Raw genomic sequence first — 26,739 nt, 5'->3', positions numbered from 1 at the left:
AGAGGAAAGCATGTGCTTCTGGAAGTGCATGCAGTGCCCCTTTAAAGCAATCTTCAAAAACCAGTTACAACAAAGGCCTCTTTTCCTAAGCTGGAAATTCCAGCCTTGGGGGATTTGGCAAGTTCAATGTTCTCCTGCTGTGATCTAGACAACACCTTGTCTGCTTGCCATTTCAGAAGGGCTTGGTGCTACAAGATAGATGTGTGTTGTACCAGCAACAAGGCTAGTTACTCTGATTGCTTTTATGTGGGCAATGGTTCTTCTCCAAGGGAAAGAAAAAAATTAAAGACCTTTCCCAACCACAGTAGCAGGACCACTGGCATTTTTAGTTCAGCCCTGGTTGAGTTTCACTTGCATTCTCTAGAAATTCCTGTCTGGATCCCATACATGTTCCTGAAGCACTAACAGTCACAGCTGCTCCCATCTCTCATTCACTAGTTCTTGCTGTCACTTGTTCTTTCCCTACTTGTCCCTCTCTTATTCCCACTCATATCCTTTTCTAGTCTCTGCATTCCCTTTGTTTTTCCTGGTTGCTCCATTTTCCTCCCTGATCTCCCTGCTTTCCTTGCCTTTTCTCTCCCTGCTTTCTGTCATCTTGCCTGCAGTTCTTAGCTCAGTGCTTTATGTCCCATCTAATGCCACTCCTCTTGTCTACTAATGTTAAAATAGGAGAAGTATTTTCTTCCTACAGGTCTAATGAGTTTGTGCTTTCTGCCAGCCTTCTCTGCTTTGAGACCCACAGAGCCCCTGGAAGAGAAGAGTGGCTCTCCTTTCCTGCATGCCCTGCAGGAGGCTGTGCTCTCTCTATTACATACCTGATGAAGTGACCCCTTACTTGTCCTGAGAAGCATGATAAGTGGTTGAGTACTCTGTTACCTCTATCCAGGAACTCACCCTCCATTCCCCCCCCTTCCTGGTTTCTTCATATACTTCCATAGCTGGCAAAAGCTTGCAATTGTGGGAAGACCTCCTTTGTAAATCAACCTACATGCAGGCATGACAGCAAGCTGTTGCAGACTTTTGGCTCCAGGCAGTGTTTAAGATCTTAATGCCTTCTCCCGCTGTGTGGTATTGAGAGTCAGGCCAATTTGCCCATAATTACAAAGTAAGCTATGAAATTTGCAGTGACTGGTATCCATATCACAGCTATAATGTGCCAATAAGGGAGATGATGCCTTTTTAGGACAAAGGGTCAAGCTTATAATCTTGACTTATTTTTGCTGAGTGGCGTATGCTATAAGAAAAATGTTCTTAATATTGATAGAGGATATATGCAACAGAGGGTATTTTTGTGTTTTCAAATATTCATCCCTGACCTGTGATGCTGAGATATTTTTACATGTGTAAGCCAGGAGTATGTATCACCACTAAAATGTTAATGAGAATAAAGCCTGCTCCTAAGCCAGGGTAGTAAATGATTGTTGTCTGTTCTATTCTTAAGCAGGCATGGATGAAAAGCCAACTATTGCATTTGCCACAATACCTACAGCCAGCCGTGTTATTCAGACAGTTGCCAGTCAGATGGCACAGGGTGTTCCAGGACAGACAGTCACGATCCTTCAGCAGGCAGCTCCAGTGACCATCGGACAGCACCAGCTCCCTGTGCGGGCAGTCACTCAGAACGGGAAACACGCCGTCCCCACCAACAGCATCACAGGCAGCGCTTATGGTAGGATCTGCTTCCATTGCTTTCTGGTTTTTAATTGCCCTCTGAGCTTAGCAGTTAGGTTGTAAAGCTGTAAGGCTTTTGTCTTCTTAGTATATATCAAGTTATTCCCTGTGTCCAGTTCCAAAGTTATTCCAATTCTTCAGCCTCTGGCGTTAAATGTCAGTGGTAGATACCCTTCTGTCCACCTCCGCTCCCTTTGCCTAGTGGAAAAGTTTTGAAATCTAGCATTGCTTCTGACAAGTCCAGTGTCTTTCCTTTGTCCTTGCTATGCATTTATTACTACTTATACTCTCTACCTTTTGAGAGTTACTTGTTGAAAGTGTTAGTGATTCTTGTGTAGAGCCTGTTTCCATTTGTTTTGTTCTGACAAATGGCCTTTGCTTTCAGCATGCCAAATAATAAAATTTCCATGGTGCTCTTTAGATCTTGTGAAATATGGCTCCATAGAGTATTAAGAAAATAACCTGCTCTTCCATCTTAAGGTCTTAGAGCCTGAGAGAAATAAGATCTATTTCATCAGGTGAATGAATGTAGGAATTTTTTTATGTACAGGATGTATTCTAGCCATTTGTCAAGCCTGATTTTTAAAATCCCACACTAGCTATGTCTTGGCATCTTCCTCTTATTGCTTGCTCAGCACCTCAGGTTTTGTTCAGTTAAGGATGATGACTGGGGATGGTAATACCCAGGTTTCTTACAGCCCTTCTCAATGAGATGCTAAGCATCACTGCTGTTCCAGCTGGTGCTTATGGGGAGTTAGAAATGAAGGGCACTGGTGGGATTTTAATGGCTTTCATGAAGGTAGGAATGATTCTACAAAATTCTCTGCCATGTCTATTTGCAGTATCACCTGCCTTGCACTTGAATTGCAAGAATCTTACCGGAGTGATGAAAAAATGACAGCAGTACAGTTTTTATGCAACTAGGATATTAAGATATCAGGTGGAGTTGCTTCTACCCAGCAGTAGGTGTTTGCCTAATGTAGAATCAGATAGGGTTTTATTTAACGTTTTTAAGGTATTTTAATCTCACCAAAATTTTTCTAGTACTCATCAAACTGTAAAGCATTACAGTTGCATCTGAGGTTTTTTGAAAAAGTGGTCATGAACTTTCTGGTTCACAAAACAGAGCCTGAGTCTCTTGACTCTTGTCTGTATGAAGTTAACTTCTCTTCAGCTACATGGTTTAAGTTCTCAAAGTCACAGAACTGTAACTGGTGACTGCCCTCATCCTTACCCTGTGTTTTTTTCCTTCATCCTGTTGATACTCTACAGCCTCCTTCCCTTGCCTTGGTAGAAGTTGCTGGGCTTTGAGGGCCTTTGTTCTGTTTGCTTTGTTTATTTATCCTAGGGCTCCTTTTTTGATGCACTTAGCAGTGAACACACCACTAATGTTCTGTCATTCCATCCTTTGCAAATCAGTCTGGAGGGCAGAGGATGTGCTGTCTCCTGAGTCCCCTTTGGCTGCCTCTGCGATTGATGCAGAGTCCAAAAACTGCATGTGTTTTGTTTTCTGAGCGGTGTTGTGTGCCAAAGCCAGTGTGTAAGCACATTCTCTGTCTGGAACTATGAATTGTAGACATTTTTATGGAGGGTTGCTACTTAAATCGTCCTTTTTTTTTCTCACCACTTTTATTAATGGGAGGGTGAAATCTGTTGTAAGTACTGGAATACAAGATGGAGAGCCAGAAATTCCTACGTTCTGATCCCACTTTTGATGGGAACACATTTGATTGTCTGGGGTAAGCTCTTTCCTGCCCCTTCTTTGAGAGATGTCAGTACATTCAACATTTGGATTCTAATCTAGTTTCCCAACAGACTGACTGTTCTTACTGTGCAAGCAGGGCTAAAGAGAGCCCTCTAAATTGAAGGCACAGCACACAGATGTTGTAGCTTGCAAGAAATTCTGATTGTAAGTGGCCAGACAACTACCTCTCAAAGAGGTGTGCTGTAATTTTAACGGGATTGATCCTCCCCTCCTGGAGATGATTGCTTAGCTGGCAGTGCTGTATTTGACAACGGATAGGAAGAAGGAAGTTCTACTATGAAAGGGGTTATTACCAGTTTGGTAAACTTGCACAAGGCTGAGATTGTGGGGGGAGAGGGAAAGACAAGGCTAGCAAGCCTTGCAAAATGGACTTGAAAACAGCACTTCAGTGTGTGCCAGCTATCACATTTGACTGTGGTGCTTTGTCATCTTACTTTCTGGAACAGTGAACACTTGTGTTACTTCACCACATTAATTCTCTTTCTCTCTCTTGTCCTACTTCCCAGCTCTTACAAATCCATTGCAGCTTCTTGCAGCTCAGGCCAGCTCATCCACTCCTGTTGTAGTCAGCCGGGTGTGTGAGACAGGGACCGAAGAGACGGCAGCAGCCTCTTCCAGTGAACCTGAAGTGAAAAGACCCCGGATAGAAGAGTCTAGTGGAGCTGTCGCAGCCCAAACTGGAGTCATCACATCTGCAGTGCCACAAGGACAGGCAACCAGTGAATGAAGAACCAGTGGGAGGAGCTGGAGAGATACAGGATGGGCATGGGATGGCAGGAGCCCTAAAGCAGCTTTCAGAGAAAACAAACCACAACTGTAACAGCTCAAAACATAACGGATAAAGAGTTCTCTTTAAAGTCAGATTTTTAAATGGGAGGACAACAGCTGTTAGAATCACAAGGTGCCAAAAAGAATGGAAAACCCCTCTCAAGAACCCATATCTGGAACTCTGTTCTGTCTTTACCTATGGGATATTTTTTCCTTTTTATTTTTTTTAATTCAAAAAAACCAGACAACTGATTGTATGACTGCTGGGATATTTTTTTAACTGTCTTTTCCCCTTTTGGCTCCAAGGGAATGGGATTTGCAGCTCAGCATCTAAAGGAATGTAACACAATTACAGTCTGCTCCCTGGAAAGAAAACTCCTCATTTTCTATGCCTTAATACTGTGCTTCTCAGAGCTTTGAACCATAGGACCATTTTAAAAAGGCCACCTAAGGCAATCAAATGCTGAAAGATGGATGCAGTATCTCACAACAACATTAAAGAAACATGGTACCAAGCTTAAAGAAAAAGGCAAATGATTTTGTTTTTTAAAACAGAAAAATTCTGAATATGAACGAATGTTTATTTATGTGGGGATTCAGGAGGAAGAGCTACAGGGCTCAGCCACCTGGATTTTCAGATGCAATTTCTTTCCATTCCCTCTGAGGGAGAATAAGATGACAGAGGAACTGTATTAATTTGGTTCCTGTAAAGATATTAAAAACAAAGGGTTTTGTACCTTCAATGATTTCTTACAATTATTCATCGCTTGCTCTGGACAACAGCCAAAGTTTCTTGATGACTGAGGATCACATGGGGAAGGGTGTCTTCAAAGGGTTCTGTGTGCATTTGATTGATCACATCCTGTGCTGGAGCACCAGGTTTTGTTCAAAATGGCAGTGTAGGTAAAGATATTGCCATTGTTTCTGTGAACTTTAGAAAATATTGGCTGGTTTTCTGCACTAAAGCAGTCTGCCTTCACCTCCCGGTGGTAGTGTGATCCTCAACTAGATGAACGATGGTCGGGAGGCCAGGGCTGGATTGGAGTCTGTCACTGGCCCTCTGCCATGACTAACAGCAAAGCTCCTGTGTTACTCTTCTGAGGTGGAAGTTGAGAGCTGGAGTGAGAGGCAGCAGAGTTAATACAGTGTTTAATATAAATTCTGTAAAGGGTACAGAGACCAAGGCAAAAGAGGCCTTTTAATTGCCATGTGGCAAAAATCACTGGAGGTCTTCAAACAGGTTTTCCAAAAGGAATTTGGAGGTTTCCTTTCAATGCCAGGCTCCCTCTCCCATCTCTCCTCCCTTGAGGACTATTTGGGTTGGCCAGTAGGAGGAGGCTTTTACTCAAACTGTATTCTAGGCTCTTCATGTAGTACGAGTACATCTCAAGTAAAGCAGATCTGAGTCACTTCAGCCACATGGAACAGTGCCTTTTGACTAGCAAAGAAATCAACCCCTGCATAGCCTCCAGCTAACCCCTTTGGTTTTCTTCCTGTTTGCAATCCCCTTGGCTAATGTCTTCTGGCAGCACAGCAGAGATCTCTTAATTTAGAAAATGTTATGGCTTTGGTAATGGCAAAAGAGACTTAAGCAGGATGTGATATGTCTTTGGTAGGTTATTCCCCCTATCTGTATTGATTTATTGTCAGGTTGCTGTCTTGCACAGTCTGACAGTACTATCTCAGAGCAAAGAGGCAGGCCCGCTGCAAAAAGATCTCCCCAATGTGCAGTAAATGATACTGTCAGTATGTCTGTGGGGATTAGGGGGTAAGGCACAACCATTCAGTGTCTGCTGGAATCTGGGGAGGGGGAGGAAATCTGCAAGGTAACAGCTGGCATCACCTGTTCCCTTCTAGGTTTCCTTTCTCTTTGTCAAATCTTATTCAATAGCCAAGTCCCACTGTTTGAATAAAACCTACCCATGTTTTATTCTCAAGCCAATTGCTTTGTGAGAAATATTTCTGAAAAAAAGGGAAGATTTCTTGGTCTTGTGATTTGTGGTTATTTCTGTGGTTAGAGGCACACAAAATATTCAGCACAGTTCGTTTATCTACAGCTAGGCTTTTGTGATTTAGGTGTCTGCCTTTAGTGACAAGTTATTAGATTGGATTTTAGTACTTTGAAATGATTTTGTGAAGGAGGATTGTTACAGACCATGAAGTAATTGAAGTGGGCCAGCCTCCAGCTGTCACTTTTCCTGCTAGGAAGGCTAGGTGTGGCACAGTGGAGAAGCACACGGATTAGCTCTGTGTTCTGTGGACTTTTCAAAACCAGAATTCAATAAAATGGATTTCAAGGAAGAACGCACAAGTGAGAGTGCAGCATAGTTTATCTGTGATTAATCATTACTGCTGGTTTAGATTCAGGCATGCCTCTGAAACAGCCCTGAGGCTAGGGAACTTTCCTGAAGCAGAAAAGTCTTTGGGTTTCCAGTATGTTGGGTGAGTCAGTGCAAGATGAGCAACCAAAAAAATACTGTTCAGGATGTGAAGCTGCCAGAGTTTTGTGTATTTTTCGTTACTGCTGCTTTTCTCTTGGAAAGGCTGAATAATTAGGCCCTAAACTTCTGTAAACTAGTCCAGCACCATAGAAATATATCAGCTGAATCACGGTGTTTTCATACACCAGCTGCTGTTTTATCAATACCTCTTGAAAGCCCATCCTCAGCTTGCGTGTATAGATCTGCTGCTTCAGTATTTAGAACAGAATAACACTTTCTCACTCATCTTTTGTGGCTCACAATGCCTGCTGGTTAAAATCTGAGTTGAGGATAAGCAAGTATCTTTGTTCACCCATTCTGCTTGTGGTGTCTGGAACTTGACAGTTCATCATGTCAGGAGCTTTTTGTTTTACCAGTCTGCTGCATCCCCTTCCTCCTGTAGGAAGCAGCCATGCCACTTAAACTTCTGTGGTGTGTTTGCCTATACATTGTCTGTATTGTTGTCTGATACGAGGTAAAGTAACAGTTCTTACTAAATCCTCTTGAGAGCTGTGGAAAAATGTGGTTCCTCATCTGGAGCACATGAGATGGAGACATCTTGTTTGAAGCTTCCAGACACACTGCTCAGTCTGAAAGACAGCACCACTCTTCTTGCATATCAATCCTGATTCCCCAGGTTTTCAGTTCTGAGCGCTACAGATTAATGTGATAGGAGAATTAAGTCTTCATCTACAAAGAAAATGCCAGTTTAATGGTTATATGCAGCACTCAGATTATTTTAAATTCATCGTCTAACTTGTTTTTATTGTCTAAAAGTTGTATCTCATGTCCTCAATTGTATTAACTGAGGGAGGTTTGAGGGGGAGAGGAGTAGGAGGCTCCCCTGCATCTTCTGCTGTCTGTATAACGAAGGTCAGGGCATGCTGAATATTTAACCTGCTATATCTTAGACTTGGGAGAACTTTAAAACTGAGTTCTTAACGTGCGAATTCACTTTTCACCATTATCAATTGATTATTTTTTTTTTTACCTTGTGCAATGACAAAGACTAATTTTACTTTTATTGTGGTCAGTTTATAGCAACTTCTGTTGTCTCAGTTTGCGAAAGCTGAATGCAGTTATTCTTGATTTTTTTTATTCTACTGGAATTCCTTAGTTATTATTTTGTCTTGACCTTGGCTCTTGTAATACAGGAAGCTTTTTTTACAGTGAGATCAATTTAATCTGATTTAGTGATAACACAACACAATGCTGAGCACAGAATTGAGGTTCATGATTAGCTCATATATTCTTCTCAATTCCTTTTTCTTCCCATACCATTTCCCTCCCCCATACCATTAACGCTGTCCCTTGTAGCATATCCAGTCATTTTTATCTGCTGACAGGAGCGGCACCTTGCATTAAGCTCTGCCTGAGGACTCAAGGATGAAAATACCTGTGGGATACATGGAGCTCCAGAGCAGGCTGAGAAAGGTCAATTTGGTCACCCTGTATTTAATTTTCATGCTGTGTTTTAGATGTTACTGTTGGACACAGCTTGTTCAGGAGTGTGTTTTCAGAGACATGTTAAAGCTTTTTAAGTGGAAAGAAATAGTTAAATAACAGCTGAAACCCTCATAGTGCTTCTGCAATCACTGTCATGGTCTGGCTTCAGCTTTTGGTGGAGTAAACTTAGTTTTGCATGTTTTAGACACCTGTCTTGTGTACTGACTTAGAACTGTCATTCAGAGTTAAATTCCACATTTTTCCCCTTTTTCAGTAGGGAAATGCCATCAGTAATATAAAACTTGAAGCACAAAAGTCTAGGGACCTATATCTAAGCAACTGAGAGCATCTGACCTGAGCTTTCATACAGTGTGGCGTGGAACACTTTTCACTGACCACTGGGGATGTTAAATTGATGTTAGAGCTTTTCATCTGTGTTAGCAAGGACGTTTCTCAATGAGATATACCACTCTGATGCATGCTAGTGTGTAAACAAACATAAAAATATAGGGTGAAAGGAAAAACGTTTCCCTTCCATACCTAGGTTTGGGGATCTTGGATGACAAGAATTTAGTCTAGCAATAGTTCTGTACGTTTCCACAGAGGATCAAAAGCTATTTCTTCAAGCTTATTGCATTTGAGGATTAAATTCCAACTGGTTTCCACACTTTGCTTCTGACATTTATAGTTTATCACTGTGATAAACATAGATCACATGAAACTGCACTATTAGGGAAGATCAAATCTCTGCTTGTCTCTGCCATTGGCCAGTCATAGAAATATAGAATAACTTTGTTTGGAAGAAACATTTGGAGGTCTCTGCTCTAATCTCCTGCTGAGAGCAGGTCCAACTAGATCACATTGCTGTGACCTTGTCCAACTAAGGTTTGAATGTCTCCAGAGACAGGTTCCATGACTGTGGTCTCTGATACATGTTGGCCACCCATGAGGTGAAAACTTTTTCTCAGCTAATAAGAATTTCCCATGCAGCTGCATGTGTTCGTTGCCTCTTGTCCTATCACATCTTCACACCTCTGAAGAGCCAAGCTCTGCATCTTCCAAATAGTTGGAAGACACCAGTAAGATTTTTGCCATTTGCTTCCTTTTGTTAAGGCTGAACCAACCTGGTTGTCTACAGTCTCTTATATATCGCATGCACAAGCCCCCAGGGCATCATGTGGAATTGCTGCAGGAGATCCCTTGCTGTCTTGTATTGAGAAGCCCAAAAACTGGGCACAGTAATACAGATATGACCTGACAAATGCTGGATGGAGTTGAAGAACCACTTTCCCTGGCCTTCTAGCTACACTTTTGCAAGTACAGCCCAGTACTCTTTGATCTTTTGCTGCGAGACAAGTGTAAGTGTAAGAAATGAGTCACAAAGTGAACTGGATTGCATTTATACATATGCAACCAGTTTGTCCCTCTCTTCCAAGGAAGAGTGCCAGCTTGGGTCTCAGAGCTTTTTGAACAGGAGGCAGCACTGAAGGATCCTGATCGCTTTTAAAAAATATCTGTGCTTTACCTTATCAAGTCATAGTTTCAATCCACTGTGGAACTTGCCTTGAGTTTCTAGCCTGTTGCAAAATCCTTCAGGCTTTTTAGTCCCACTGCTAATAACTAATGGACTAGAGCATTAAGAATGAACTTCTGAAGAAACATGACTAGCTTCATAATTTTGCCCTTGCTGCACACTGAGTTTTTGAGTTTGCAAATGCCATCCTGTAACAAATGATCTGTTTTCCCTTGCCAGCCAGTCTCTCAGACAGCTCCTGTTTCTGCTCCTCATCACAGTTTTTCCCCTCTGTAGTTGTTTTTCAACTCCAGAGTCCTTTAATCCAGCTCCTAATTTAATGCCATTGCTTGAAGGTCTGCATCTGGTGAGAATCTGTGTGTTAGGTTGCAGTTATACAACAGATTATTCAGTCATGTAACTCTGTTTCCTTCTGGGTGAAAAATTATGCCAAAGCTGCTACTACTATAGCATACACTACTGTTGTAAAGTGTAGCTTACAATGGAGCCAGCTGTGCTGCAGAAAACAGTTACACTACAAGGTTGTCTGGATTGCTGGATCTGATGGGATTGAGAAGTGATGCCTTCTTGCATTTTGATCTGCACCTGAACAAAACCTAGCTGTGACTTCGTGCTGGAGCGCCTCTCTGCAGCTGCCTAGTGGCTGTTTGGCTGTGTTCAGGTAGATCAGCATCTCTCTCTGCGAGGTGGGTTATTTGCAGGACAGTGCATGTGTTTGTGCACAGGGGTGTGGGTATGTACAATAATCAGCAGTGGAAAGTACCTAGCTGTGATGGTGGGCTTTCTCTGTTAGGGTGTCTTTCATGGGGCAGTAATACAGCAGTGAGCATTTAACTTTGGCCTGAGCAAGACATTTTGAAAAATACTTGGTTTTCTTGGAGCACTATATTTAAATTCCAAATTTTTAATCAACTTTTAACCTTTGTATTTATATGTTCAGAAAATTCTTTTGATACCTTTTCAATTTACCAACACTGAATTAAAACTCTTCAGAATGTATGGCTGGTCCTCTCCTTACATGTCACTTTAAGCTTCAGAGCCTGAGGGTAGTTGTGCCAAGTCTACCCCTTTGCTCTCGAGATAGGAAAAAAATACATTGACAATTCATGGGTGGCAGCTAAGGAATAAACCCTTTAAATATTTTTTTTCAGAGAATATTAAATTAGATCTGTGTAAACATAAAATTTATATTTATTAAGGTGTGTGTGTGAGTGTGTGTGTCAATATAGATATATAAATGGTCCATGACTATTTCTTTCTCTTAAACGGTACTTTACACAGACTTTTATACAGTATGTTGGTAAACTCCTGCACCAGGCACTGACTCTAAAAGAACGATGTACCTATTTTTGTAACAAATGTGAGCAGCCAGTAGAAGCAGCTTTAACTTCAGCAATTGCTTTCATTCCTCTTGCAGAGCAGAAGAGATGACTTCGTACTTGCATCTTCCTTGTGTAGGAGCCCTGCTTCTGGCTTTGCCATGCTTTCAGCAACCCCAGTCTGTGCTGCTTTTCTGGCAAGAAAATCCCCCAAATGGCACTAATGAAAGTTGGAATCCTTTTTTGTCTCAAATTATCTCTAGATGCGGTATCGGGGAGTTCTTTACAGGTTCTGCTCTGTAAGTCATGGGACCTTATTTCTAACAGGGAATATTAATGGAGGGTCCATGAGGATGCTGCAAGGCTGAGGAATTCCTCCCTGTATGTCTGTCAGGTGGCTAAGCTAACACTGGGGCACTATGAAATAGTTGGTTTTTTTCCTCTGTGGTGAGATTATTCTCCTTTTATGATGCTTCTATCTCTTCATGGGGCATGAGGTGTGTGTATATCCCCTTAAAAACAAATGCATAAGAGTTTTCCTAATGTTCCCATTCACAAGGAGCAAATTTTACCTAACTGGCCAAATTTCAGTCATGGTTTAACTCCACAAGAATCACTAAATTCACAGAAGTGTGTGTTTTGATCCACTCGGGTCTTTTGAGAATTATTCTTAAAAACAGGTGATACTTGGCTTCCTAATCCTAATTGCTCTTCCAGAAGCAGAAATTCTTTTCTCTGTAAGGACCTGAGTGAATGCTTTACCAGCTTTACCATAGCGTTTACTGTCTGGTGATCGGGCTTGATACTTGAGGGAGGGCAGGATTGGTGGTAAGAAGAGTAACCAGCATAGGAGCAGTGAAAGTAAACAGCTTTCCTCCTCAGCAGAAAACAGCCTTTGTGAAAACCAGACTTGCCCCTAGTATTTGGTTACTACTTCATATCTGCTGCTGAGTTAAGTAATGCACCTTTGCTGTGATCTAGAGCTTTCAGTCCTGCTTCTACTCCACCTCAGTTTCACTTAAAGCAGTCTGAAACAGAGCCTTCCTTAAAGCGAAGGGCAACCTTGAGAAGTGTCTGTTAGCTGGAGAATGAGAAATAGAGCAGAAAGTGGGATTTCCTTCTGTTTCACTGCCTTGCTGCTAAAAGTCTGGTACAGAACATCCTAATGTTCTGCTGATTTATATACAGCTCTTCAGAGATGGACAGGCTAAGTAGGCAAGTTGGCTCTATAGCAAATGAGTTGCTGTAAACCTAAACTCACTTTATCTCTTTCTTCCCCAAATGGGCTTGAAGTAGAGGGAACCAGAGTATTGCTGTAAGATCTTTTTGCTTAATGGAAAACTGAGAATGTAAAATATATATATGTAATGATACAGAAAATGTGGCTTTAAAATACAAAAATCTTACAAGGCTGTATGTTTTCTTGGGTTCTGGACATACCATTTATACTGCGATGAGACTGGTCTTGTCCAGCCTACCAGCCAACCTCTGCGTAGCCAAAAAGAGCATTTTAAGAGCCTGTAGCTATCCAAAGGATTGTTGATTTATCTCTAGACAGCTTTTAAAAGATGTATGTGAGCAATGGATGGTAAAGCTGGAAATCCAGATCCAACTCTGAATATTTGCTAATCTCCCCCTGTTCTGCAGATAAGCATTCCCACTGAGTCCTTAGGGGAAGGCTGCGGTGAGATGAGGACCTAAAATACCTCAGTGGCTTGACAAAAGCGTTCTGCTACAGAGATGGGGGGAGCCTTACCACTTTCACCTGGATTTGGCACTTAAATTAAGGATGGGGATGGATGGGGGAACTAAAGCCATGCTTGTGTTTCAGTTCCTGGTGTTGCCTGTACAAGACACCTCCAGCCAGATGTCTTGGTGTTCATGTTTGGTTTTTCTTACAGCTGATATCAAAGGTATTTTTTGTGACTTGTTTTCATTACCAGTGCTTTTTAAAAAGCAGATGTGTATCCCAAGGGGGAAAGCTCCATCTGGGGCAGTGGATGTAAAGCTCATCACCTTTATCCGGCCATGTTGCAGCACTGCTCCTGTGAGATGCTTAACTGCACAGGCAGGCCATGGCTCCCGCAAGGGGTGGGAGAGTGTCCTGGTCATGCTGAGGAGGCTGCTGCTCACCAGAGGAGACGGCAAGTACAAGCATCTGAGGAGCAGGACCTGCATTTCCACATCAAATGGGATACAGTGGTTTTGTTTTTCTTAATATGGAGCCATACATTTTTTAAGTAATTTGAGATCTGAATGTGATTTCTAATGTATCATGAACGTTAATATTTTAAAGCTATAACAAAGTTTTAAATTTCTACTATTTTTTTCATTTATTTTAACTGTTCTGTTACCTTAATTTGATGTATGTGGTTGGGGAATGTTGCTTCTCCTCTTAGCATTTGTTTCTATAACCAGAAATAAAATTATATATGAAAGAGAAAATGCCCTGGAATTGCTTGCTGCTTTTGAGTGACGCTTGCATCCTTCCAGTGTGGTATTGTAACAGGGCTAAGATTCCTGCAGCAGTTTGTGTTGTATCTACCCCTTCTCACAGTGTGAGGGGAGTAATTTAGTATTTTTCTTGTTTTATTATTTTCATTAAATGTTGTAGGAGGGAAGTACATGTCTGAACACCTCGCACTGCTTTAGAGTTCACAGATATCCTGCGTTTGATCCCTTGTTAGTTATTTGGGAAGCTGTTAACTTGCAGCAGAGTGAACATATGTGTATGTGTGTGTTTGAGATCATTATGCTTCCCCTGGGGATTATAACCTATTCCTCTAGCTCTAGCTTTTGTTTTGTCATGAAGTGAAACATTGGTGTTCTGAAAGGTAAACTGTTTCAGTGTTTTTCCTTGTAATTTATTTTCATTTAAGAATGAGGTCAGAAAATAGTTCTGTACCTACTTTACCTCTCTTGTCCTTCTAATGGAGTTACAATTTAAGTCCAGTGTTTATTTTGACTAAAAGTCACTATGAGCTCGAAAATTGCATAGGAATATCTCTTAAGGCTTCAGTTGATACAAAGTAGCTGAATTTGGCTAATTAATATTTAAAATAACATTGTACTCAGCATAGCAAAGACAGTCACCCAGAGCCCTTTTTTTTTTGTATCTCTTAAAATTGTCATATCTTTAGCTCCCCAGGTGCATCAGACATGTGTTCTGATGCAGCTAGAGGAGAGGGTGTGCAGGGAAAAATCTGAATGCTCATGCTTGCCCCCCCTCTGTGTGTCAACCTGCTGCCTGCAGTAGCCCTGACTGTTAATAGCTTGGCGTGACGGATGCTGCTCTGTCTTCCTTTTCAGAGGGCAAAAGGGAGCTGAGGCTCTGCTGGGTAATTGCTGAGGCATGCTATTAAGGAACTTTAATGCCAGGGGAGCAGAGGGCAGAGAAGTACCAAAGCTTCCTTCCCTGATGCCATCTCCTCCCCACAGGGTGATGCACAGCAGGGCCCCGAGAGCATCAGCCTTACTGGCAGTCAGAGGGATGTTTCTAATGAGGAAAGGCGAACGCCTTTTCAGCCTCTGGGAAGCTCTGAAGACCACCTCCCGAGCAGCCCTTTTTGGAAAGCATTTTTTTTAACAGGTTGCAGGAAAGGCTAGTATGGCATCTTCTATCGTCATGCTCTTAAAACTCCAAACTCGGCTCTCTGCCACGGAGGGATGTTGCCTGTAGGCTTGTCCTGAGAGCTGCTCTGTGCCATGGCCTCGGAGCCAAGCTTCACCTCGGGCTCCTGAGGTGGAGAATAATAGCAGCAACACCTCCAAATAATCAGTGAACAGCGCCAAGAGAGGATTTTGCCGTTACTCCTCTGGGGGCAGGATCCGGCCCGCTATCCCCCGGCCGGCGCCCGCGGAACCTTCGCTCCAGGCGGAACCTTCCGGCAGCGGCAGCCGCGCCCGCCCGGCGCAGCCCGAGCGGACCGCCCGGCCCTGGGGGGCCGCTGTGGCCGCGCACCGAGGCGGGGGGACCGGCGGAGCATCCGGCATGTTCACGGCGGCGGCCGAGAGCTTCCTCAAGCAGGCGAGGTACCGGGAGGGGCGCTGGGGTACCGGGGGAGGGCGGCAGAGCTCCCTCGGGGCGGGCCGGGGGCCTGTCGGAGGTGCTGGGGGGGGGGGGGGGGGGGGGCGGCCGGGCCTCGGCGCCGCCTCGGGGCGGTGGGGGGTGCACCCCTCCAGCCCTGGGCTTCCGAGGAAGGCCAGGAATTGGTGCCGACGCCTGCTGCCCCCCGCCAGGGAGATCCAGGAGGAGGAGCTGCGGAGATTCGCCTCCCGCGTCGCCGCCCTCCTGCAAGGCCCGGAGCTGGGCCCCGAGGCCGCCGACTGCCTCCAGAGGCTGCACCTCATCATCGCCGCCACCAAGTACCCCCGCAAGTGAGTGGCCTTGTGTCTCTGATGTTCACAAGCAGCAAAGAATTACTTTCTTGACGAAAAAAAAAAAGCGGGGAGGGGGAGCTTAGTGCTTAAAAAAGTCCGCCCTGTTTTGAAAACACTGAGTTAGGTATAAATGTAAAGCCCTTTTCCCTCCATTGTTAAGCAGAAGGTGCCTGCCTCCTTTTGCGGTGAGAGTAACAAGCGTTTGTGTCGCCGAGCGGTCTTTCAAGCAGAGCTAAGAAACAAAATTCAGAAGTGAAGTTGCTAAGATGGCATCAGTCAGCGTCACTGTCAAGGGAGATCGTCCCAAGACCGGGAACATGCAGGAAATGAATGTCTGTATCTTGGATTGCCTTGCAGTGATGCTTTACTGTGACTCTTGCAGGCTAGATGGCGAGTTTGTGGAACTGTTGCAGACAGTGCTGTGTTCATCCAAGTGCCCTGAGCAGATTCAGGTGTTATGTGCTGCCATCCTGAGAGAGATGTCACCTTGCAATGATCTGATCCTCTCCTGTGATGAGATTCAAGATACAAAGCTCTTGAGCATGGTATCTTCTGTGCTTTTGGCTCAGGTAACTGACCTGTCAAGTCGGAAATCTTCCCTCGTCAATATGGATTTGGTTTCTGATTGTTCCTTGTTTGCTGAGCTCAAAGAGAATGAAAACCAATCAAACATACCTAGGAAAAGGCAGAAGCATTTCCATGTTCATTCTGCTTTGTGTAGGAAAAAATGGCAACTTTTTTTGTGTTAAGTATTTGATAACAAAGACTGCTTAAAATTGTGATGTGTAGAGACAGAGGACCTTAAGCAGGCTTGTAACTAACTGGAAGCAAAAAGGAACACTTTGGTGCTAGCAGCTGTAACAGACTTCAAGTCAGGGTTGCTTGAACCTGTAGAGCAAAAGTTTTGAGAGCGAATTTATTACTACTACTTTTTATGGTACTGGCTTTCATGTTCAAATGTAAAAAAATATGCACAGAACCTATAAAACATGTAGAGCTGTAAGTGGGAATAGCACTTCAAAGATCTAGATTCTCCATGGAGAAGAAAACACAAGGACCTTCCCATTCTGAGTGCTGCCTTCATTGACTGCCCTCTGGGGAATAAGCTGGAAACTCTTTTTTCTTCTTCTTCTTTTATTATTATTGTGCCTATTAAAAATGAAATATTTTTCTGAAACTTCTCATTCTGAGTTTCCTTGTGTGCTTAGAAATGCCTCTTGCATTTCTGATTACTCCTCTGATTCTTACTTAGCTAGAGGAAATGAAAACATAGGAACAGAAAACAGTGCTGTATTATGCTCTGGCTTACAAAGCACCTCTCCCATATCCAGCCTTGAGACTGTCCTTATGTTCTACAACATAAAAACATACCCTGTGTGTTCATTTTTATTAGATTACAACTCAAACCAGGAAGAGGTTTTAATCTATTTTTGATGTTACTTAAACTTACTATGTTTTAGTCATTTCAGCATCACTTCTCTAACATGGGGTGCAATGAGCAGCAGCCTCACTCGAAGGCAGCCACACTTCAGCAGAGCCTTTAAAATTATCTTCTACATATTTTCATTTGTCACTGCTTTGGGTGGAAACCATCCTCCTTTTCTTTGCCCCCCTGTCCCCCTTCACTCTGCAGAGCTGATGTTCTTTTTGTAAAGCTTTCGGCTTTCCAGAAAACACAGCCTCTAGTGTTGCATTAGGATCTGTAAACCTGCCATTGATTTGAGTTCAGGCAGATTTTTCTCTGAGCAACAAGAGATGTGTCAGCAACACACGTAAGTAGCCCCATCGTTTGCAGCTGACTGCAGCAATGTATCTGTGAGAGGAACAGGGTTGTCTCTTCCATTGTCCTTCACAGGACAGGTCCCCGTCCCCAAACCTCAGACTTCCTTTTCTGTGAATTGCTTTGGTCAATTTATTCACGTCTATTCATGAGAGAAGCACAGAAATTGGCCCCAGTTGTGGGTGAGGTTCCCCCATGAAATTCCTCACTGGAAGCTCACCTGCAATTTCCTAATTCCTTCTATGTTCTGGTACAAATCTGACTATTAGATGGGGAGTGTCAGAGACTGCTGTTTGTTCACTGCCTTCAGCAGCCTGCTGACCAAGACCCTGAGCAGCAGAGATGGCTTACTTTTTGTTGGCATAATGACATTCATGGAGAAGAAAACTTATCGAAAAGTCTGGGTCCACCCCTCATCTTTAACAAAGTTCTCAGAGAGAGGGGTTTGACAGCATCTCAGAACCACAGCTGTAACAGCCTCCAAAAGAGGAAGCTGCTTTGTCTTCCATATTATGAGGACATAGACTAATCAGAGTCCTAGAACATGTTACAACAGCCCATTTTCTGTTCATAAATTTCTAATTTAAACAATTGAGCTAGCAAGCTGACCATGTGGAGAGTAGTTAGTGCTAGTACTTCTGCTCTAGAATTGATGGATCATAGCATTTAATTGAAGACATCCACTGCAGTTGTTAATTTCCACTTTAGGTGATGGTTGTCCGAAAGCCTGTTTCTCCATCAAAGTACTCTTTCCTCCTGGGATCTGTGAATTCACATTGCAAAAGATCTCTGTAAAATGTGGTAAAATAGCCTGTGCTGTGAGTTCTTTTTATGTTTGACATTGGTATCAATGCCTGATGGAAGTGTTTGTATAGTGTTGGTCTCTAGCGCTAGTAGAAGATTATCTGCCTAGCTTTACCTCTGCTTTATTTTTAAGGGAAAGAAGTCTGAAGTATCTGCTGTGGGGCAGCGAATTGTAAAAGTCCTTGAAAGAAGACTGCCTGAGGGTCAGCATGCTCGGTACCTTCTTCCTGTCCTGTCAAATGTTATCAGTCTTTCACCAGAATCTCTAACTGAAGGTAAATGTATAGGAAGGCCTGAGATTTCCATCTGGCTGTAGTGATCAGAAGGCTCTCTGAAGGCTTTGGCTAGGAGTAGGACTTGGAAACTGCTGTTAAGAGACATCTCTGCCACAAGGAAAGTGAACTTACTGGGCAAGGTATATTCCACCACTCAAAAATGTGACTGGCTCTTCAGCTGCTTTGGCCCTTCTGGGGGCCACAGTCTCTATTCTGTGTGGATTTGTATCACAGTAGTGTGTACCATAGCTAAGGTCTCCAGATGCAGTAGGAGTGTGAAATTGTAGCTATCCTGAAGAGCATCAAGCAAAGTGAGAGATAGAAACAGAGAGAAGCCTGTGTATCTGTTTAAGAGAGCAGCAAAAACAACTCAGGGTACTCTTCGTAAGAGAGGCAGGACTGTACGGGTGAGTGATCTGCCCTGGTGAGTAAACCATAGGAGAGCATTCCAGGCTTAAAATGGTGAGGAGCTGTGTTGTGAGCAAGAGTGCTTCTGGGAGTTTCCTGTGAGGTTTGTGTACGTTGTGCAGTATGTAGGAGAAGCTTTGGGGAGGATGCTGGGCTGGGGTGGGTGTCTGGGCTGGCTGCGCAGGCAGGATTACTTGCCTTAGCTTCTGTGTGTTCTCTGTGAGGGATTTATGCTTTTGTCTACAGAGCTGGAGCCAGTCACTGCCTGAATAGATCTGAGAGTATTTTTGCACCTTCCTCCTAATAGCAGCTGTGGATGGAGACAAAGAAACAAGTACTTCCTGACAGCTGCTACCAGAAGTCCTTGGTTCCAGCACTCACTCCCTGACTTTTTGTCTGAGGAAATAGGAAAAACATTAAGACTGACCCAGTGGTTAGGAATGAGAAAAGGACACAGAGCTCTGAAATGAGCGTGAGCGATCCTGGACTCTGAAGTAGTATCAGGATTATATAGCATCCCCCTTGGGTTACCAATTTCTTAACTGATTGCTGGATCAGAGACACGGTGATCTAGGCTGGAGGAAAAGCACAACAGTTGAGGGGTAGCAGGAGTAGCTTCTCTGCCCGATCTAGCAATGACCCTGTGACTTTCCTTGTACAGAACAGACCAATGTAGTCAGTAAAAAGATGGCCGACTGGCTGAGGTATGCAAGTATTCAGCAAGGAGTTGCTCAACCCTCTGGAGGCTTCTTCTCCAATCCCAGAACCAGACAGGTGAGTGCTGAGTTGCTATGGTCATCTCACAGGGGCATTTATTAGTTACCTGCTGTTTCAGGTTCCCAGAATCAGCATCTTTCAGGAAATGGTAACCTAGAAGTGCTGCTGTTTGTCACTTTTTGTGGCGTAAGCGGTCAAGGCACATAGGAAGGCAAAGTAGGGGGATTTGTAGCTCCAAGATTTTAAGAGTTCTGCTGTAGAGCCAGAGCTTTGATTCTTGAATTAGTTTTTTGAGGGGAGAGTCTTTTAGTGACCATGTACCTCAGAAAAAAAGCTGATTGCAAATGAGGCTTGTGTCAGAGATAAGGGGAAAGTTGCAGTGTTTCAGCTGGGGAAAAGAATCCAACACAGTCGGCTTTTCTCTCTCTGAATAACTGTCCCCCTGCAGGTCACACAGTACATATAAACAAGAGCTACTTGTCTCCATGGGCTCAGTGGGGTTTTCTGTGTTTTCTCAGCTGGAGATATGACCTGCTGCATCTTTTCTTGCAGCCTGGTCCTGTCACAGAGATGGATGGTGCCATTGCCACAGACTTCTTCACAGTACTCTCAGTGGGTCAGTACTACACACAGGACCAGTGGCTCAACATGCAAGCCTTCTCCATGCTGCGGAACTGGCTGCTGTGCTATGGGGGCAAGGGCTTGGAGACCCCTAATTCAGGTACAAACTGAAGGGCTGCAGGCCAGTGTGGGTTGCACCCCCAAGAGGGGTGTGTGCTCCGAGATGATTAGGTGGCTGCACCAGCAACCCAGTAAGTGGCATGAATATGGGCAAGAGTTCAGAGCCCTTGGACTAGAAGCAGGGAAACTTTGGGAAGGAGTATCACAAAACTCCTGACTGATCCTTACTGACCCTTCCACAAGGACCTATTCATTCAGGGAGTCCCCTGGTTTCAGGCAAAACCCTATGGGTCCCTGAGGTAAAAAAAGCCTGGGTGGTGAGAGACAGTATCTCCTTAGTCTTCTTGTGACAGTCCCTGCTTCACCTTTTCATCGCAGTGACCCTGGGGACAGACAGGTCCCTTGCTGTTGCTGGGCAGCTATGTGGGTTACACTGCCCATGGCGTGAGCTGGTATGTGGTAACCTTTATTCTGTAGGTGAAAAATCAGGAATGGACAGGTCTGTTACATCCATGGTCTCAACTACATCCACATCTAGTCGCCTGCTTCCCCCAAAGGAGCGTCTGCGGGAAAAAGCCTTCGAGTACTGCCAGCGGCTTATTGAGCAAAGCAACCGGCGTGAGTCTTGCCATGACCCCTCCTTGGAGTTCTCTTGGTAGTGTTCTTGAAAATGTTTCTAGTTTGCTGCCTCTTTGGGCTTGGATCTCGCTCCCTAGAGTGTGCAGTCAGGCTCTAGGCAATGGGACCTGGTGCAAATCATTGACCAGCCCTGAGCTGGGGTGTTGGGGGGATTTGGAGGCAGTGGCCATGTTCTGCCTCCTACCCTTGATATGGAGGGGGGGGGCGCTGTGGAGTTCGGTTCTCATCAGCCTGGAATCGGTATCAGTATGTGTTCCCACGTGTCCTGAAATCTGGGTTAGTGCTCAAACTGACAGCCTAATGTTCCTGTTTGGACTCAAGTTTTACCTTGGACTCCATTCTCTGGCAGGACCACTGAAGAAAGATGATGGAGACCTGCAGAAAGCTGTAAGTACACAGAGGTGGAGCTGAAGCTGTGGAAGTTGTGGCTTCCCCCACTCTGATCTGTCTCTGCTCTCTTGCAGTGTCTCATTGAGGCAGTGACAATCATGGACATCATCTGCAAACAGGATTCCTCCTACGTATACCGCACGGTCTCCTTCCTGAAAATCCTGCACAGCAGAATCTGTGGGGATGCCACTTATGCCAGGGCACTAATACCCATTGCCCAGTTCTTCCTGAACCACAGTAAGTCATCAGCTCTTACCCTCTCCTCCATGATCTAGTCTTGCATACTCTTAGCACAGCCTTTTGTCCTGGCAGTTTGCTGGCTGCCAGAATTGGTAATTCAGCCTTGACTGTGCTCTGGGATGGATCCCACTCCAGGAGACCCAGGACCTGGGATGTCCGGTGCTCTGTAGAAAAACATAACCCAGATTTAGCTTAGCCCGTGGAGCCCTTGTTGGCAGGGCTGCTTGGGTGGGCCGTGCTCAGCAACGTGCTGTGTCCCCCCAGGCAAAATGGCAGCTGTGGACTCCGATGCAATCTACAAACACTTGTTTACTGATATCCCGGCTCAGCTCTTCCACAACCCATCACTGGCCTTCGAATTTGTCCAGTTCTGCAAAGACAACAGCCAGCTCTTCACTGAGACCTCCAGCATATTCAGGCAGAGCTTCCCAAATCTCTTCAAGGTACAACTTGCTGGAGCAGCACAGGAGAAAGCCTGCTGCATGTTCCTTGCTGCACCCCAGAACTTTGTTTGCACCCCAGAGCCCTCCATGTGCCTGTATGGCAATGCTAGGGAGAGCATGGGCAAGGACTGTTATAAAAACAAGTGTGAATTTGAAGAGGGAAGAGGATTCTGGGTGTGATTAGCACTACCAGTAGAAGAGAGTTGGTGTTAGTATTACTGCTGGTGGGTTGGGAAGTTCAATGAAGCCAGCTAGGACACAGCACTTTGTTTCTGGAAAACTTTAATAAAGTTGCAGCTTGCCAGTCACTGAACCAGCTGCCAGATGCCTGTTTTGAGTTTCCAGCAGCCTCCCAGGTTTTGACCAAACCCTCAGACTTCTCTGGTTTTGCTTTTCAGAAGTGACTTTCCCTTCCCTGTCCCTTTTGGTCACAGTGTGAGAATTGTCTGGGTTTGTGGTGGCGTAGCAGGAATAGCGCAGCAGTTTGTGTTTGTTCCTTGCAGTTCCTGGCGTGGAACAGCCCACCCCTTATCTCTGAGTTTGTGGACCTTCTCCCATTTCTGCTGGATGCAAGCACAACTGTTGAGATCTTTCATTTGCTGCTTGATCTACCCTGTTTGACAGCAGCTCTGGACGTCCAGCTGAGGTAATGTTACTTGCCTTTCCTCCTGCTTGCTAATCAGGGTCTTGACATTGACCATAGCTTAGTACACGCTTTTCTGAGCCTCAGCTACCCTCTGGCTGCTGCTGTCACAGAACAAGAGGCATCTGCAGCAGCCACATTAACAAAGCTGCACAGATGTCAGTCTGATTTTCCTAGTAATGTGCTGTGCACGGGAAGAGAAGGTGACCAGCTCTTACACTTCAGTACTGGACTGTCTGGGGCTCAGGGAGCTGTTGTCATTCCCCTCTCCTTATCCAGCTCCAAGCAATTGCCACATGCTGGAGTATCTGCCATGAGTGAGCACCACAACAAGGAAGTGTGAGCTACTTGGTCTTCCCTCCCAGCTCTTACCCTTTCTTCTGGCTTTGTTCACCTGGAGGCATACAGAAGTTTCTTCCTGAGGTCATTAGGAACTGTGAGTCTCCAGGAAGATGGGGTAGGACTGAGACTGGCTCTCACTGCTGTACCTCTGCTTTTGTTTTTCCTGACATTAGCAGCTCTTTCTGGAGTGCTTAGAAAATGGGTCATCCTAGAGGCAAGAGTTGGTGGGCTTCAGTGACTGAGGGGTACAGAGCACCATTTTCCCCTTTCCCAGGAGTGATACAGAAGCAATTCTGGAACTATTGCCTGAGCTCAGGCTCATAATTTTTTGTTATCCTGTTTCTCTCACTTCCAGAGGGCCTGGATTAGCCCAACTTGCTGTCCCTGTTTGAGTGTAGGGAGTTATTCCATTGCTCAGGATTTCAGCTATGTCCTGGCTTATTCTCACAATGCAGCATGTTCTGTGTGTGCCTCCTGCTAGGTCAGCTGCTCTTCCTACCTCTGAGAAGGCTGTCAGCGACCCAGCTGTGAAGCCAGCCACCTGTCTGGAAGCTTTTCGCCATCCCCTCTACAAGTGCATGTTCCAGTATCTTCTCCGCACCAAGTCTGCTCCTGAGGATGCCCCGGAGAGGTAGGAGACTGCCATGGGGGTTGGTTCAGCCATCCAGCTCTGGGAGGCAGCACTGGTATTGCTGGGAGAGGCGTAGCCACTCAGCTGAGGTGAGGTGGATTTGATCTTCCACATGTTAGCTCTGCCAAGTGCTCAGAGTCCTTGAGGGGGGATAGGGAAGGGCAGCCAGGAGAGTAGCTGGGAATAAGCCTTCAACAGTAACTTTTCTGTTGCCCACAGGCTGATTCCACTTCGGCAGCTGCTGGGATCCCTGGCCAGCAGCCCAAGGGTTGTGCAGTGTGCGGAGACTGTCCCTGTCTTACTGGAACTCTTTTTCAGGGTGGTGGCAGAGGTAGGGGTAGGCCCTTCTGGGGGTGTTTGGCTCCCAGTCGTGCCATGGGGATCTCATGTGAAGAGCAGTCATAGAAGAAATAATGTTAAGACACTGCAGCTTCAACAGAGTGAGGTGCCTGAGGGGAGGGTGGAATGGTCTAATACTGGCATGAACCAGCACTGAGCTGGCTACTTTATCTGGAGAAGCAGAAAAGCTCCATGGTGCAGTGTCAGGCTTCACACTGTTCTCTCGGCCAGCTGTAAAGGAGGTGGACAAGAGGAGAATGAGTGCCTGATAACCTGCTTTGTGCACTGCTCCCCTCCTGCTAGATCAGGCTGTTTCTGTGCCAGCCATCTTACGTGGCTGGTTAATTTGGGTTTTGGCTGCTGGAAGGCACTGGTATTGCTGAAACAAGGGCTGTTTTTCAGTTTGCAGGTGGGCCACTGATAAACCAGCTGGTGGTGCTGCTGCTGCAGAGGAGTGACCAGCTCTATGAGATCCCAGCATTTAAAGATGACGTGTACAGGTGAGATGGGACCCGAGGCCCAGCCAAGCTCCCAGCCCTTCCACTGTGACAGCCCAGAGGCCTTTTCACCTGTGGCCTGGTCCCTGCTTTGACACATCTTTGGAGGTGCAAAATGGGGACTGCACCTTCAGCTCTGCTGGGAACACCCCAAGTGTACAGCCGCTGTGCCAGGGGCTGGGTGCTGCCAGCACCTCCTCAGTTTGGTGTTGAGCCCCTTGCCCGTGGTCTGAGCTCTGCCCATCTCTCTATGTTCCAGGGTGCTGAGCTCGCAGCTGGTGGTGCTCTGCAAGCTGCGCCCTGCGCTCGTCGTGGAACTGTCCACGGAGATTCTGGAGTTCTCAGGAACAGTCAGCAACATCCAGAACAAGGAAGCCATCTTCACCCACATGGTAAGCAGGGCCTGCCTGCTTCTGCCACAGGTTGCTCCTACTAGCCAGCTCCTAGTCATCAGTGTGCCCAGGTGGCATCGTAGCTTGTATCAGCAATAGTGTGGCCAGCAGGGACAGGGAAGGGCTCTTATCCCTGTGCTCGGCACTGGTGAGGCCGCACCTCGATTCCTGGGTTCAGTTTTGGGCCCCTCCCTCCAAAAAGGCCATTGAATGACTCGAGCGTGTCCAGAGAAGGGCAACGGAGCTGGGGCAGGGTCTGGAGCACAGGTCTGCTGGGGAGCGGCTGGGGGAACTGGGGGGGTTCAGTCTGGAGAAGAGGAGGCTGAGGGGAGACCTCCTGGCCCTCTACAGCTCCCTGCCAGGAGGGTGCAGAGATGGGGGATGAGTCTCTTGAGCCAAGGACCCAGCGCCAGGCCCAGAGGGAATGGCCTCAAGCTGCCCAGGGCAGGGTCAGGCTGGCTCTGAGGAAGGATTTCTTTGCAGAAGGGGCTGTTGGGCATTGGAATGGGCTGCCCAGGGCAGGGGGGGAGTCCCCATCCCTGGAGGGGTTGAAGAGTCGGGTTGACCCAGAGCTGAGGGATCTGGTGGAGTTGGGAACGGTCAGGGTGAGGTTCATGGTTGCACTGGAGGATCTTCAAGGGCTTTTCCAACCGAGGTGATTCTGTGACTCTGTGATTCTACTGCGGTGCACTCTGTCAGTCACCTTCCCTTTCCTCCTCTCCTCCATCCTACATTAGCTAATCTGATTTGCTATTCCCTGATTTGATTCCCTTTCCTTCTTGCCCTGAGCACACCTGCCTTTGCTTCAGGTCTGGGCTATTGGAGAGTACATGTCTGTGTCCTACGACAAGCGCTGCACTGTGGAGCAGATCAACCGTTTCTTTGAGACTCTAGAGGCCATGCTGTTTGAAATCACCCAGCTCCGGCCGCTGGCCAGCACCCCCAGCTACGCACCCCGCACCATCAGTGCCCTTATGGCCACCTTGACCAAGCTGGCAGCTCGCAGCCAGGACTTGATCCCCAGGTGAGGAGGGGTGACAGAGGGCGGGAACATGCAGATCTCAGGGGTCCAAACACAGATGTTTGTTGGTATTAAATAATTAAGCTTGACAACTGATGGAACCTGAAACTGAAACAGGACAGAGGAAGCAAGCTGTGGAGGAGCGCAGCTCGGAGAAGCAGGATTTATCTGCTGACTTGTGCTCTGTGCATCAGGGGCAGGGGTGGGTAGCATCTGGTGTTCACCTACAGCGGAGTCTTTTGGCGGACACAGGATTAAGGAGTGACCTTGGCGAGTGCAGTCCTGCCAGCTGATGTCCGTGTCCTTCTCTCCTGCAGAGTGTCCATGTTCCTGTCCAAGATGAGGACATTTGTGCAGAGCCCTGCTGTCACCTCTGTTTACTGTGAGGAAGACCTTGAGGAGATCCTTATCCGTGCAACTGAGCTCATGAACCTACTGAAAATGCCGAGTGTGGCTCAGTTCGTGTTCACACCACCTGTAGACGTGGCCAGTACGCGGTTCCAGAGAGAGGTGAATGACTCCCTCCCTTTTGCCCTGAGGATGGTCACCCGTCTCCTCGAGCCGAATCCTGGCTTCGTGCCGGGGTGAGGGCATGAGGTTTCTGAGAGGCTCCAGCCTCTTATAACTCATTGGACATTGCTGATGCTCAAGGCCAAGGCCCTGCTCTGAACTGGAAATGAGGAACAAATGATTGTGAATGAAACAGAAAACAGGAATAAGTAGAGCTGAGATTGCTCTTTTGGTCTGAGGCTGTTTGTATTTCTGTCTCCTAGCACCTATTGCTTTTCCGTCTCCTAAGCTTGGCCGGTATGGATTGAAAGACCCTGTGGATTTGTGTGAATGTGGCAGGAGGTTGGGTGCATGCATTGATAACCTGCCAGCACACCGTGCCCCTTTGGAGACAAATTTCTTCTTCACTCCCCTCCTCTGCCTCATTTCTCCCTCCCCTTTGCCCTCGCTACAACCTGGCTGTGCACATGCTGCTTTTATTGCCTCTCCACTTGCAGCAGATCAGCCAAGCCAAGGCCCGTGCGAGGTGGAGGCAGCAGAAGTGACTCCATGAAGGTGTCTGCGAGCCCTCACTGCTCTTCTGTCTTACCATCAGAGCGAACATGCCAAGATCCAAGAGACAAC

The 26,739-nt window shown here is 45.9% G+C and overlaps 2 protein-coding genes across 5 annotated transcripts in view; both read left to right on the top strand.

Moving 5' to 3' along the window:
* Window positions 1-13,733, top strand: part of FOXK1 (forkhead box K1) — a 57,180-nt gene extending 43,447 nt beyond the window's left edge. Inside the window, exons 8-10 of one of the 4 annotated variants that reach the window (XR_012634580.1) lie at window positions 1,442-1,669; window positions 3,943-5,107; window positions 11,082-13,733. Coding sequence is in view for 2 of the 4 variants with exons in the window: in XM_074918910.1 (XP_074775011.1) it covers window positions 1,442-1,669; window positions 3,943-4,163 (449 nt within the window). In the remaining 2 variants the exon portion in view is untranslated. Of the gene's footprint in view, window positions 1-1,441; window positions 1,670-3,942 lie in introns of all 4 variants that reach the window. The other 3 variants (XR_012634579.1, XM_074918911.1, XM_074918910.1) reach the window with 3 other exon arrangements.
* A 1,195-nt stretch (window positions 13,734-14,928) lies between these two features.
* AP5Z1 (adaptor related protein complex 5 subunit zeta 1) lies at window positions 14,929-26,649 on the top strand. Its single transcript, XM_074919735.1, has 17 exons — window positions 14,929-15,015; window positions 15,223-15,360; window positions 15,746-15,932; window positions 18,081-18,222; window positions 19,292-19,404; window positions 19,900-20,068; window positions 20,506-20,646; window positions 21,017-21,054; window positions 21,132-21,294; window positions 21,562-21,740; window positions 22,244-22,386; window positions 23,207-23,356; window positions 23,576-23,687; window positions 24,098-24,195; window positions 24,452-24,584; window positions 25,394-25,608; window positions 25,923-26,649. The coding sequence occupies exons 1-17, from the start codon at window positions 14,975-14,977 to the stop codon at window positions 26,191-26,193; spliced, it is 2,433 nt and encodes an 810-aa protein (XP_074775836.1). The 5' UTR covers window positions 14,929-14,974; the 3' UTR covers window positions 26,194-26,649.
* The last annotated feature ends 90 nt before the right edge of the window (window positions 26,650-26,739 follow it).

This window comes from Athene noctua, chromosome 15, assembly GCF_965140245.1.
Source record: "Athene noctua chromosome 15, bAthNoc1.hap1.1, whole genome shotgun sequence".
NCBI lineage: Eukaryota > Metazoa > Chordata > Aves > Strigiformes > Strigidae > Athene > Athene noctua.
Note: the sequence above shows the minus strand (reverse complement) of the source record. Positions and strands in the feature narration are given on the sequence as shown.